This window comes from Empidonax traillii, unplaced genomic scaffold (assembly GCF_003031625.1).
Source record: "Empidonax traillii isolate 1590-97213 ecotype Southwest subspecies unplaced genomic scaffold, ASM303162v1 scaffold56:size2478089, whole genome shotgun sequence".
Taxonomy (NCBI): domain Eukaryota; kingdom Metazoa; phylum Chordata; class Aves; order Passeriformes; family Tyrannidae; genus Empidonax; species Empidonax traillii.
In genome coordinates this window covers 2272069-2286044 of record NW_020955249.1, presented here as the reverse complement: position 1 = coordinate 2286044, position 13976 = coordinate 2272069, and the positions used below count along the sequence as shown (strand labels likewise).

At 44.8% G+C, this 13976-nt stretch overlaps 1 protein-coding gene across 4 annotated transcripts in view; it reads left to right on the top strand.

The window, feature by feature from the left end:
* The window catches only part of PLEKHD1 (pleckstrin homology and coiled-coil domain containing D1), a 29462-nt gene extending 19542 nt beyond the window's left edge, over window positions 1-9920 (top strand). For 3 of the 4 annotated variants that reach the window (XM_027879699.1, XM_027879700.1, XM_027879701.1), the window contains exons 8-14: window positions 1386-1480; window positions 2405-2498; window positions 2926-3104; window positions 3833-3965; window positions 5925-6069; window positions 8034-8183; window positions 8776-9920. In XM_027879699.1, the coding sequence (XP_027735500.1) occupies window positions 1386-1480; window positions 2405-2498; window positions 2926-3104; window positions 3833-3965; window positions 5925-6069; window positions 8034-8183; window positions 8776-8936 (957 nt within the window). In that variant the 3' untranslated portion in view covers window positions 8937-9920. Of the gene's footprint in view, window positions 1-1385; window positions 1481-2404; window positions 2499-2925; window positions 3105-3832; window positions 3966-5924; window positions 6070-8033; window positions 8188-8775 lie in introns of all 4 variants that reach the window. The other variant, XM_027879702.1, reaches the window with a different exon arrangement.
* Window positions 9921-13976: the final 4056 nt, after the last annotated feature.

Sequence of the window (13976 nt, the reverse complement as noted above, 5' to 3'; positions counted from 1 at the left end):
AATATAGTAAGAGTAGCTCATTCTCACATTTACAGCAAAACCATACTGATTTTTATAGCACCATCATAAAGTCATGGCAAGTGCAAAAGGATTGTCCTACTACACAGTAGAGAAGTCTGCTTGGATGTAGAATACCATGTTACAACCTTGCAAAGTGCCTCATGTTCTATTCCAGTTCATCCAAAACGACCATTGCCCCTCTTTAGGAGAAGATGGCAATGCTGACCTTGGCTTCTCAGGCCTATATTTTTCTTGCATACATTTCCGGAGAGATAAAATCCAAAGGTGGCTTGGACTCTCCTTTAGGGCTAAGCTGCTTCTGCCTTTGCAGAGAGACATCCCCTTCTGGTGAAGTAGCCTGCTGCACAGCCCACAGCCATGGGGAGGGAAATGCCCTTGTCTGAAGATCCTGGAACAAATCTCTGCTCTTAAAAAGCCATGCACAGTAACCCCATTGCCCACAAAGAGCAGATGGGGCCAGGTTAGTTTGAAGGAGTTTGGTACTGTGAAGAACTGAATGTAGATCTCACTGATCTGTGGCAGTCTGACCTGCTGAGAGCCTGAAGGCTTCAGAGAAGTATGTTGGGAAAGAAGCTCAAACCACGTATCTGCACCATGGAGCAAGACTCTTAATATTAATTTATCCAGTGTCAGTGCTGTTTTGTGAGTAGCCTGGGCCCGCAGCAGTTCTGCTGAGCAGCTGTAGCTGCAAAGGGACCTGTCCAGGAGAGGGACCCTTGCTGTATTTTGTCCCTGTCTTCCTCCATCTGCAGTAGGTCTCAGTACAACTGCTTCCTGTAGATTAGGGGAAGAGGCTGTTTCGCTGCTTGAGGACAGCTTGTAATATTTGGTGCTCTTTAAGCGTGGTTTTATCAGCACGAAGATAGTGACAGGCTGATTAAACTGTGTAAAGGTGTAACCGAACGGTTTGTGTTTTCCTGCCCCAGTGGGGGTGGAGAGCAAGGCAGAGCGAGTAGAAAAATTACACGTCAGGCACAGCAATTCTGGGGCTGTCACACTCCTGTCAGGACTATCTGTACTTGCACATGTGGGTGCCTGGAAATGGTACATACATGTGGAGTCCAGCATTCCCAGGGAGTTTTGGACCTTCTGTATATATGCATCAGAGCTGACCTCTGCGGAGAGCATGTCTGGGATCTCTGTGTGCTTAGTAACCTGACTGGGGCATCTGGATGTCTGAAAATCCTCAGCTAACTTCAAATCCCTTCTAATTGCCCCTGGACAAAAGTGTGTTGTGATCAGAAACTTCATGGCTCTGCACAGTTTGGGTTAAATGACGGGTTTAAAGTCCCAGGCATTGTTAACAGGGATACCTTTCCTAACCGTGTAGGCAGAGTACATTCCTGTCTTCTTTTCTGTTCCAGGAACTCGAGCGTCTGAACCAGATCCTGGAAGCAGAGAAGCAGCAGTTTGAAGAGGTGGTGCGGGAGCTGCGGCTGGAGCAGGAAGAGATCAGACGGTAAGGCAGCAGACTGAGCAGGGCAGGAAAAGGTCACCAGCTCCCACACTGGGCAAAAGCACCACTGTGGCAGTGAATCAAAACAGTTTGTAAAATCCAACTATTTTTGTGCATGTAGGAAGGAGAATAGATGCTATATTGACCAAAACAGGAATGGTTGTGGACTGTTTGGCTGCGTTTGCTGTTGCTTGTGTGACCAGTAGAATACAGCTTAGTTTAATTTTGCATTCAGGGCTCCAGCAATTTATTTTCAAAGGTCTGGGACATGAGCAAACCCCAGATTGGTTGGGGTAGAGTGACAACGGAGGTGCTAGAGAGGATTTCAAAGAGAGGCAACTACTTTGGTTGGCTAACCAGCCCTGTGGGGTCCAAACATATGGATCTGGTTTTCCACCATCAGCTCAATGACAATGGGTGGATGATAATGTTGCCTCACCAAGATGAGTTTTGTCATTTTAAGAATTACACTATGCAAAATGTAAGTGGAAAATGTATTTAGAAAGGGAAGGATAAAAATGCTTTGCCCTGAGTGTTGAAAGGGCTGTTTAGCCATTGCCCTCTTTTTTTTTTTTTCTTTTTCTCTCCCTAAATAACACCTCAGTATGATTTTGCAAACCATTTTTGTTTTCATAGTCCTACTTCTGCTTAAATATGACTGTGCTGTCTGAACTCTTCCAGTTGCAACCATGGCCCTGCCCTTGCTAGAGAAGCACACTGACAGTTGGGTTTGGTTTGATGATCAAGAGGCACAGTAAAGTTCCTGAATGCCCATAGTGTGTTCAAGGCAGGATGTGATGCTTCCTGGCAAGCTCCTGACTCTCTGGGACTGCCTTCACCAAGAGATCCACAGCCTGTGAAGTCTGAGTGTGGTCTGGGGGGCTAGTGTTCCGCTACAATAGCTGTTCCCCCTTTTTGCTTCTTTAGGGAGCTGGAGCTCACAGCCCGATCCCTTAAAGGAGTGGAGGAAGAAAAGAAAGAGTTGCGAAGCCTGACACAGTCCTTACAGAACACCCTAGAGGTGAGTGACCACTTCTCACCTCTAGGCATTTTGGTGTGCCTTGGAATGAATCTAATACTGCTAGCTCCAGGGTTAAGTCCTGTACAGATGAACAGGTTCATTTGGTGGCTGGGATGAATGACAAAATCCCCCACAGAAATGGATGAGCAGTGATACAGAGCCCAGCTGAAGCAAAGTTTTCTCGGTCATACCAGGTGATCTGATGGTAGTATAGCCTGCAGGTTCTCTCTGCCTTCATAGCAAAGGCTGTGGTGGAGGCTTGCTCCTCATGAGGCAGGTACGAAATGAAAACCTAATTTTGTTATTCATGTTTTTAACCAGAATGAGGCATGTAAGGGTGGGGGGACTCAATAGGGAAGAGCCAGTCAGGAACAGGAGCAGCAACATTAGACTTGGCTGATACTCACAATCTCTGTCCTTCTTCAAGGAGCTCTCCCTGGAAAAGCAGCAAATGCTGGAGATGCTGGAAGAAAATGAGAGCCAGGTCCCACCTCCAACGAGCCCCAACAAAGAGCAAAGCCCCATCTGGGGACTGCACTGCAGCCTGCGACAGATTGAAGAGAAGATGCAGCAACTTCTGCAGGAGAAACTCCTGGCAGAGAAGAGGTGAAGTGGGGACAGGGGTTCTTGAGGTGGTATCAGAGATGAGACGTGATCCAGTGTGAGGAGGGGGGTGTGAAAAGAGGTAGTTTTGTCCCTTGAAGGTGGGAGGCACAGGGATGTGGCAAAAGATTTGCAAGCTTCAAGTGATATCACTTCAAAACAGTTTCCCTGTTTATCCTGAGACCTGCAGAGAGCCAAGATCCTTTATAATTTCCTTTCTTGGGTGTGATAAAGGGAAGACGACTTTTCTGCCCTGCTCAGGCTTACAGATGCCAAATGACATGACTGTCTGCTGACTTGCTTTTTGATTGCCAGCACAAGACAAGTCTGGAAGCTTGTCTGGTTCCCATGGGAGGAGTTTAGGGTACAAACACTTCAAAGGAGACAGAGTGAGGCAGGGCTGCTGAACTTCTTTCTGCTGTTTGGGCCTTGTCCTTTCAAACTAGGATTTGGGCATGTGACGGTGTTCATGGCCTGTCCCTAAGGAGTGTTTGATGCTTCTGGGCCTCATCTGGGGGTTGAGACTGTTCTGTTTCAAGGACTGTCCACCTGGCTTTCTCCAGCAATCCTGTATTATTGGAGTGAAACACAGACAGTGCTCTTGTTAGTGCCTCTTTGCTCAGGACAGCCAGATAGTTAAGCCTTCCCAATCGTGATACTGAGCCTCTTTCCTTCCTGTCAGTTGTGCTGGGGTGGGAATGGTCATCTTTCTTTGCTGTGCCATGCACCAGGATGAAGGAGAATGAGGAGCGGTCCCGAGCACTGGAGGAGGAGCGGGAATTTTACTCTTCCCAGTCGCAAGCACTGCAGAACTCACTCTCGGAACTGACTGCAGAGAAACAGCAGGCAGAGAGGGACCTCAAGGTATTCCCTGCAAATGTTGTATATTGCTGTTCCTGGGCCCAAAGTGCTCTCATTTTCCCTCTCAGTTCATCCCCCATCAAGTCAAACTCTTTGTTTTATTTTGTTTTCATGTTGTGGTCACAAATCTTCATTTGCTGTGCTTCATGTTGCCAACCATATCCTGGGCTGCATCAAAAGCATTGAGACCAGCAGGTTGAGGGAGGTGATTCTGCCCCTCTACTCTGCCCTTGTGAGACCCCACCTGGAATACTGCATCCAGTTCTGGGGTCCTCAGCCCAGGAAGGACATAGACGTGTTGCAGTGAGTCCAGAGGAGGACCACAAAGATCATCAAAGGACTGGAGCGCCTCTCCTACGAAGACAAGCTGAGAGAGCTTGGGTTGTTCAGCCTGGATAAGAGAAGGCTCTGAGAAGGAGATCTTACAGCGCCTTCCAGTACCTCAAGGGGGCTACAAGAGAGCTGGAGGGGGAATTTTTACAAGGATATGTAGTGGTAGGACAAGGGGAATTGGCTTAAAACTGAAAGAGGAGAGGTTTTGATTAGATATTAGGAAGAAATTCTTTGCTGTGAGGGTGGTGAGGCACTGGAACAGGTTGCCGAGGGAAGCTGTGGATGCCCCATCCCTGGAAATGTTCAGGACCAGGTTGTATGGTCCTGAACAGTGTGGTCTAATGAAAGCTGTCACTGTCCACAGCAGAGGGGTTGAAACTAGATGACCTTTAAGGTCCCTTCCAATCCAAAACACTCTATGACACTCATGTAACATATGAAGTTGCCACATTGTATCTATGCAGCACTACTATTTATTTTCTCATTCTGAAGCCTGATTAACCTGTTTAGTGCAAGTCTTTTAGTTTGCTACTGTGAAATCATCATCTAAAGATGAAGGGAAGAAAAAAAGTAAAAGAGTAAACCACGCAAGAAAAAGAATAAAGATTATTTCAAAGAAATGTTAACATGGACATTGCAGAACTGAGCAGATATCTTCCCTCCTCACTTGTGCTCAGAAAATCAGTCTTAAGATCTTCAGTAACCTGCAAGAGCTTGAGTTGAAAAGCAGAGGAATGCAGCTGAGGTATCAGCCCTCCTTTGTAACAGAAGATACTTTGCCCAATTACCTTTGCATAGCTTAATGATATGTTTTTGAGCTATCTAGACGTAGTTTGACATACTTTATATTTTAGATATTGGAGAAAGTGGTTCTTGTAACTGTTGTGTTTACTTTTCTTTCTTTTAAATGTAGTGAAGTTTCATCTACATTCATTGTCATTTCATATGTTTATATGTTTAATACTACACACTTGCAACTGTTATTTAAATCTAAATAACATAAAGGTTATGTTTATTATTAACTGTTTGACACTTAATCTCCTTATACAAATATTTTGTCCAAATAAACCCCAGTTCTTCTTTTTCCTGCACTTCCAATATTTTTTTTTATCCTGTAACCTTCCACATGGCCAAACAGAAGCTAAGTTGAACAAAGCTGTATTAGTCATTCTGATTTGCTAAGCTATTACTTTAGTTCTAAATTTTCTTATGTTTTGTTTCTGAAACTCAGTACTGTACACCCCTTTGTGGTAACTGACTGCCTTTATCTCAAGTCCATCTGAGCTGGAATTATGCCTTCCCGTTCCTGCGCATCTGCAAATACTTGCATTAGCACAAATTCATGTGTTGAAGTACCATCTCTGATTCTATATGGTTTATGCAATGGGAGAAAAACTCTGAAAAATGCAAGTCAGAGTAAAGGAGAATTACTAAAATAGTCTGGACTTCAGATTCTGTCTAAAGACATGAGGAACAACTTTTATATTGTCTTACAGTATTTCTAAGGATTTTTGTCACTATTGTCTTTTTGTTCTCATCCATGGTGAGTCCCTCACAGACCCTTATGAGTTACCAGGATGATTACTGAGACACAAGCCAGTTTTCAGCAACTCTTGTTCTTTTCCTCAGGCTGAGGTGAAGGTACGCATGGATCTGGAGAAGAGACTCAGAGAAGCTGAGGAAGCATTGCAGAGCTTGGAGCAAGGCTTAAATTCTCTGCATTGCAACAAGGAGAAAGAGGAAAAGATGAAAGCAGATGTCAGTAACTTGAGAAGTAAGTCCATCATCCATCCTCTCTGCTGATGAGCAAAGTCTGAGAGAGGAAATATTTTTTCCATCTTTCCAGATGCACAGAGAAGATCCTCAGTGCACATAATGTGCTCCCCAAATTCTTGTACCTCCACCACACTGCCCGTTTGAGGAGCCATAATGTGCTATGGTATTTCACCCTCAAAGGAGGGTTAAAATTATCCCAGCTTTCTTTGTTGGGTGCAAGACAAACCTAAAGGTGGAAATGATCAAATGCTTTCCAAAATGTCAAAGGGAAGCTGTGGCAGAGCTATAAGGACTGACTAGGTCTGAGTTATAGAGTCTTCTGATTCCCCTCAAGACATTATTTTCTCAGCCTTGGTTGCAGCAACATCAGTTTAAGGAGGACTGTGGTTGCTGTAGCAACATGCTGGTAGGTGACCCAGCAGGTGAAGTTTGGACCCTTACTTGGACCTGAATCACAGCATCAGCACTGCTGTGCCGAGACAGCTACAGTCCACCGGTCAGGTGTAAAACTCATGTCCCTCACAGGTTAACCTTGTTTCCTTGTCCTTTTTGTGTTTATTTGGGTTGGAAATTTTGGGGTATTTTGAAGGGACATTACCCTAGCATTTGGCTTGAGTCAGGTTTGGGAACTGACATTAGCAGCTTCAGTTGTGTGAAGTCTTGCTTGTTTTCCATCCTCAAGTATAGTTCAGGGGGAAAAGGTTATGAAGATGCTGTATTTGTACAGTTAATGCTTCATTTCAGTGAAGGATGGATGTACTGGACCAATACAGAAAAGTCAAAAAGTCCTTTGGCCTTCTGAGCACTGTTTACATAAAAAGAATAATAAGAAGAAAAGAATAAATACATGTATTAATAGTTTTATATCTATTTACATATTTATACTTTTTATATATTTAAATAAAATAAATATTATTCAGTAGTTTCTTCATAAGATTTCTAAACTGAGGAAAACTAACATGATTTGGAACTTCATCCCACTGTCCAAGAGCTATATTAAGAAAACAGAGCTAAGGTGGATGTGTTGAGTTCAGCATTCTATAGAGCTGAGCTACCTAACCAGGGTATAAGCGAGTAACCTCTGGTATTGAATGTTTCACGGCATTTCCAACCTTAGATTGTGGGGGATGTTTTCTTTAAAAAAGTAAAAATGTATTGATGAGCAGAGCACTAGAGAAAATGAGGGACCACCAATGTTTTCCTTAACTTTGGTCTCAGCACAGATTGCTTTAGTCCTTCCAAGTGGTTCCTGCTGCTCTGTCCTGCCCTGCCCTGCCCTGCCCTTCCCTTTCATATAAAAGTTTGGGCACATTAGCACATGATGCCTTTGCACAGCAAGGGGCCAGCGACAGGCAGGAGGACAGCAAGACTAGAATGGCAGAAGAGATGCTGGTTAGACCATAGGAGAGGATATAGGCCAGGAAAAGCAGCTTGTGTGGCAGATCAGGACAGAATAACATTGTCAGAGTTTGGACGTGGGGCTTTGTTTGAAGCCTATAATGTATCTCTGTACTATGCTTTTAGGAAATTCCTGGCCATGTATGGCCTGGAGGTATGTGCCCATGCCAGTGTTGCCAAAACCTCCCTTTCCCAGTTAGACTTGACTGGTTTTAGAAGTCTGCCAAAGAAAGTATGATGAGTGAAGCTTCATACCCTCTGTTGCAAGAGCTGAGAAGTTTTATTACAGTATCAGAGGCTTTCGTCAGTTGAATCAGGAGCAGCTGTGTGAATGATGTGGAGTGTTCTGCAGTTCTTTCTAAAATTTGAGTACACGTTTTTTGGGAACCATAGGTTTTTGTCACTGAAAATGCTCATTTTGATGTTGTTCGAGAGCTTCATAGATTGTTGTTTGTGAAGATAATCATTATCTGGCTTAGCCCATCAATGAGTGCAGTCCCTTGTGACTGGTTCATTGCTTGGAGTGTCTGTCCCATCACTCTTACAGTGGTGTCTTTTTCTCAGAGTTCTTTGAAGAGTGCATCCGCAATGCCGAGCTGGAGGCCAAGATGCCTGTGATCATGAAGAACTCCGTGTACATCCACAAGGCTGCCACTCGCCGCATAAAGAGCTGCCGCTTCCGCTGCCGGAGAACCAGTACTTCATGGAATGACAGTAGGTATCAAGCAGCTTTTTAATCTGTATTCTGCAAGAGCAGATTCATGCAGATGGGCCTGACAGAGCAGTAAAGTCTTCAAAGGTTGTCCATATTTCATATTCCTTAGTGATAGAATGGAGCTACAGTGCTACCTGGAGCTTCCTTTCCTAGAGAGCAGGCACTGACCCTGCATGCTTGTTGCCTGTTTCTTTATTTATGTTTAAAGCTAGCTGCTGTGATGGTTCTGGGCCCCCTCCCCAAAAACATGCTTAAATATGACTTCATTGGAATGCTTAATCACAGACTAAGTTAAGTTGGAAGGAACACCTGGACATTGTCCAATCCAATCTGGTGCTCAGAGTGGCTACTTGCAAGGTTAGATCAGGTTCTGTGTAGCATCTTAAATCAGAGGTAGCTGTAAAGAAAAGTGTGTTTCCATGCCATCACCATTTTCCTCCTCTGAACACAGTGAGGTAAAGCTGTTAGAGCAAAATAGTTAGCTCATCCCCTGCCAGGTGATCACATGGCTTGTGTGCTCTAGTGAAGCTTTATCTTCATTTTGTGTCCCTGATGGAGAGCGCTGACCTTTCTGTGCTGCTCTTGTTTCAGTGAAGCAGTCCCAGTCCTTTGTCTTCTCCCATGCAGAAGCTGAAAACATTGAGGAGCTGAAAGAAGCAGCCAAAAGACTGAGCCGGGACCAGCGCTTCAGGAAAACTATCTATCAAATCATGAGGTCACAAAAGGATTCTGCTTCAGGGGACAAAAAGTGACTCTTCTTGGAAGGGGGCTTCTGAGCTCAACTTGCCATTCAGCTCCGCAAACGTTATGCCCTTGGGCACTAGGGTCAGAAGGGAGATTTGCCCTTTGGTGGGGAAAGTGGGGTAAGGTTGTGTGTAGGCAATCCCCTCAGTTAGTGGCTTTGCTTTAGTTTGAATGCTCCTTGTAGCCTGGCAGACCTTCTCTGCTGATCGCTCCAGACCTGTTTGCTTCAGCTGCTTACATTAAGGCATGTTTTGCCAAGATGCCACAGTCAGTGTTAAAGTGAACCACAGACCATAGGTTAAGAAGGGCCTCTCCTTTCCTTTCCTGTCTAGTCTATCTGCCAAACACATGTGCTTCTGAGAAAATCCTTTATCAGCCTGTGTTCCAGCTAGTGTAACCTCCCCAGCTGGACACAGCTTACCCCTTTCTCCCTGATCCTGTGTAGCAAATGGCTCACTCCACACCCCCAGTCAGTCAGCACTTCCATGGGGCACAGGCTAAAAACTGCAGCAGTCCCAGTGTCCCAAGCACAGGCAAAAATGTCAAACCCAGGGCAACTTTTTGTCTTGATGCTACATCATTTCATGCAAAGAGCAGCACCACAAGGTGAAGACAACCGAGGATGCTGTGGATTTGGCTTCAAGGAGGATCGTGTACAGAGAAGAGCTCATAGGTAACTCAGTGGCATGGATGCAAGCTGGAGGGAGGGTTGTGTTATGTTGACTGTGGGCAAAACATTCTGGGGCCACCCTTGCATATTTTTTGCACTGGGACATCTATGTCAGAACAGGAACATGTGCTGCAGAAGGTGTTATCTATAGGCAGCATCAGTGTAGAGAAGCCCTTGACTCAGTCCTGATGGCTTCATCAACACCTCTGTAAAACAAGTTGGAGGGCAAAAGAACGAGGACTGTCCAGCAACAAACCCCACTATCACTTCAAGAATTAAACATTGTCAGCAGCAAGCTCTCAGGGCTGTGGAGGTGGGGAAAGTCACCTCGGTATATGCTGCAGTGAATAGCCTGTGGTCAAGGCTTTGTACTGCTCTCTGCCAGTCCTCTTAATTGCTATCCAGGCTGTCTCAATCAAACTGGGACCTCTGGCAAGTCAAAGCTGGATTGGGAGCAGTGCTGTGAACAGCCTGTTCAGAGGTGGGCTTCTTGCTTGTCTCTGCTCTCACAAGTGCTCGCCGTGTGGTTATCGAAGGGGACAATTTGCCCTGCAGGTGGTCATCTTCTGTGTTACAGGACTAGAATCACTTTGTTGTGGAACCCTTGCAGCCTCTCCCACCTATTTTAAACAAGCCACTGGCAAGTAATTAACTTTGCTGCAGCAGCAGCACTGCCTGGTGCTTACAGAGCACAGGGCAAGCACACTCAGAGTGGTGCTCTGTTTTCTTCAGGATATTAACTGGGAAACACAGAAATAAACAACACAAAGGTGAATAAAGTTAGCAGCAGAAGTACAGTAAGGGCTCAGGGGGTCTTAAGTGCAGATTTACAGGGGCTTGCAGGGCATCAGTACCCCTGGGAACTACATATGTCTGGTGAAACACAGGTAGTTACTTGCCTGTCCCAATCAGACCGTGACAGTGTCCACTCACAGCCTTTGTCTTATGGCCAGCTAAGTCATTCCCTACCAATTTAGAGCTGTTTCTAGGGAGAAGCTGAGGATGAGATTGGGAAGGGGGCTCTGGCTTCCCAGCCAGAGGAGAAGGGTTGATGCTAGGTGGAGGAGCATGCTGTCAGGGTGTGAATGGAGACACTCTGGTGTGCCCAGAGGAAAAGCACTGAAAGCACAGCCTGTGCTTTCCATTTCAGTCAGTCACTGACCAGTATCCTTCTGCCAGGCAATGGGAGGTTTTATATAATCAGAGGATCCAGCACTGAAGGCTGGCATTTTTGTGATGATTAATAGGTGATGTGATAGGGGAAGAGAATTTCTGTCCTTCCTTGGCATACCTGATCCTTCTGTGTTTTTTCCACTTGCACGCTAGAAAGCCACAAATGAATTCTGGCTCCTACAAGGCTGAAGGGCTGTGAGAAAACAGTACAGAGCTGGTTTCCCCATTTATGCTGTTCTCACATCATCTCTAGCTATTTCCCAATTGCAAGATCTATATTACATGATGCTGGAAGGGATGGAATAAAGGATAGCCAGGGAATGTATCTGTAATTTAGGCAGCTAGGAAAATCGTCTTGTGGGTTGGAATGCAGCACCTTTGTTCTATTGCCATCAAAGCCACAATACCAGACTTTGCAGAAGTATTGTATGCAGGAGGTAGCCACATCAGGTCTTCCTTTACTGTGCATATTGACAGCAATAAATAAATAAAAGTTATGCTGACACTAGAATGAATTCCTGTGTGTTTTTGATACACTGTCACTGAAATGATGTTAAATTGTCTCTGCAAGAGTCCAAACAAATTGTGACACATTTATTTATTGCCAGTGCAATTCCTCTGCTTCACTGAGTTGTTGTGTTCCGTGGTGTATGTAAAAAGCTTTCACCCTTGCTACCCACTTCCACTTTTAAATGTGCAAAAAGTTAAAGCAACAGCCATCTCTCTGTGTAACCAGCAAGGCATGCCCTAAGCCACCTGTGACGAGGTGCTTGCCATCAGTCATTCTTTGCTGCAGAGGAATCTACTACCCTGTAAGCTCTAAGCTCCCTGGCAGAGTCAGCATGGAGGTGGGTCTGTGCACCATAGCATCTTAATTAAGTGACTCTCTCCTTATTCTGTTTGAAAGGACACAGAAATTATTAATTTCAGTGCTATCCATGTATTTTTAATGCAATGCAGTAACAGGAAGATGGCTTAGGAAGCACCCCACCTCTGTTCAAACAACTTCCACTACTAATCCTGGGTTACATTGCTTCCTCCTCCTGGGAAACCTGGGAATGAGATGAGAACTTCCTCCACTGGGAGAGTTGTCTAAATTGTTTTCTTGTCTGAGGATAAGAGAAAATGTAGGACGGTTTGCTCCTCTAAGGTTTCACTTCTGAAGTTGCAGAACTGCTAGATTGTGGCCATTCTTCCACCATCTCCACTTTCTGGCTAACATCTGGGAACTTCTATCTCCCCTGTTGTCCTTTTCAGAGACACTTTAAAATTTGTGGCCTCTGCCAAATGTGAAGCCTGCTAATTCTTCTCTGCATTGTCTTGCCTGCTTTTCACAGTGTGAAGAGTGGTTCCCATTAAGGTTTAATTAACCAATTTAAGGGTTAATTTCATACTTCCTGTAAGACACACAGGCTCTTTCAGTCCCTAAGGAGGAAGAGTGGTTCCTGCTGAAGGCCAGGGCTTTGGCAGCTCACCTGGTGCCCACTGCCCCAAGGTTTTACTCTTGCACAGAAGCAAATGGTAGAGAAAGGAAGGCAACCACAGCCCTGTTGCCCACCATCTGTGCTGCTTCTAAAGCAGAGAAAGTGGATAAGAAATGGAAATTGCCCTCGGGGTCAGAAGTCAATAACAAAGGATAAATGGTTGCTGGTGCGTGTTATGCGTTGCTGTGCATGGCACAGAAGTGACACAGGCTGGTAGCAGTTTTCAGCTGCAGAGTATGGCTTTTGTTTTTTGGTTTTGTTTTTTTTTTTTTTTAGCTCCAGATAGTAGGCAGGCTTTCTGCTTAGGACTTAGTGTAATATTGGCAATATGGAAATAAGATGATAGTTTTCCATGGAAAGAGTCTGTTTTGAATGGTCTTCAGCACAGTCACCTTTTGTGGTCAGTAGAGGGACAGAAGATGGCTCTTGTTGTGTCTAGTAAGAAGAAGTTTGCTTCCAGGAAAGTGGCCATGCTTCCAAAGTCTTGACCAAGGCTGGGGTTTTGGATGATTAGTGCTCTTTGTTCTCACCTGGTGTGCCTGTGAAGGGTGTATTATTTCTAGCATCTTCTATCTGGTGCACTTGGCATAAGGACAATTCTGCAGTTTTTCACCTAGAGCATGTACAATTTTTTACCCATCTAGTCTGAGCATAGCCTTGAATGGGAGAAATGATCAAGCCAAAGGAATTGCTCACCCGAGAGTTGGGTCTGAGGTGGATTGTTGGGGTGATAGGTCACCGTGAGCTTGGCTACCACTTGTGGTTTGTTGAACAACCTGCAGTGTCTTTCTGTGCCCTGAGATAAAATTCCTTTTTCTATATTAAGTAACATTTATTTCTTACCACAGGCATAGCTCTGTAGCCAAAATGCAGAAAGATCTGACTGAGTACTCAGTCAGGTCTCTGAGTCCTTTCTGCTCCTTGCAGGATAAGCTGTAAGGTTTGGAACGAAAATGCATGTTTTTGGTTGTTTGTTTTTCCAGTGTTGGCAGATCTGGCACTTCAGAGGAAAAAAAATTATAAGGGCCATTTTGTGGGGGTAACAAAGACACCTTTTGCTAACTCAGAGGTGTTGCAATAAATAACTCAGCAGGATCATGTGTCCTTATTTTACTGTATTCTGAAAAGTGCAAACTTTGCATTGCTTAAAATAGTAAGTGAACTTTGATTACCCTTCAGTTCTTCTTGACTGCACCTCTGCCTCAAACCTCCCTGTGGAAACCACCCAAGAAGAGAAGAACGTCTTCTCCTAGAGCTGCTGCTCCCATTTCTTTCTTCATCATTAATTCTGGTGCAGGAGGGAGTTCCTGTTTTCCTGTTCCTCCATACATCAGTGCCTGCCTGCAGGAGATGCAGCTCCTGCTCCTCTGACATGAGGAAAAGCAGGTTGTTTCTTGTTGTGTTTTTTTTTTTTTCTAAGTTCTGCAAAACAGGAATAAATATTTTTAGCGTCTCCATTTTAATGGAGATGCTAAAACAAGCTGTTTATGGTGGGTGTCTGGCTGAAGGCTTTTGTTAGTCACTGCTGGAAGCACAGCCATGAACAGGGCTATAGCATGTTTGGCAGAGCTCTGTCTTTGGGACGGTTCACAAGCACTCAAGGTCCTTGGGTGACACAGGTAAGCTATGCTCTTAGGTGCACTCATTTCAGCAGCAATCAAAACAAAACAGGAAGAAGGTGGGAATGCTGTGGCTTTTGTAGCAAAGTAGAGAAGCAGGCC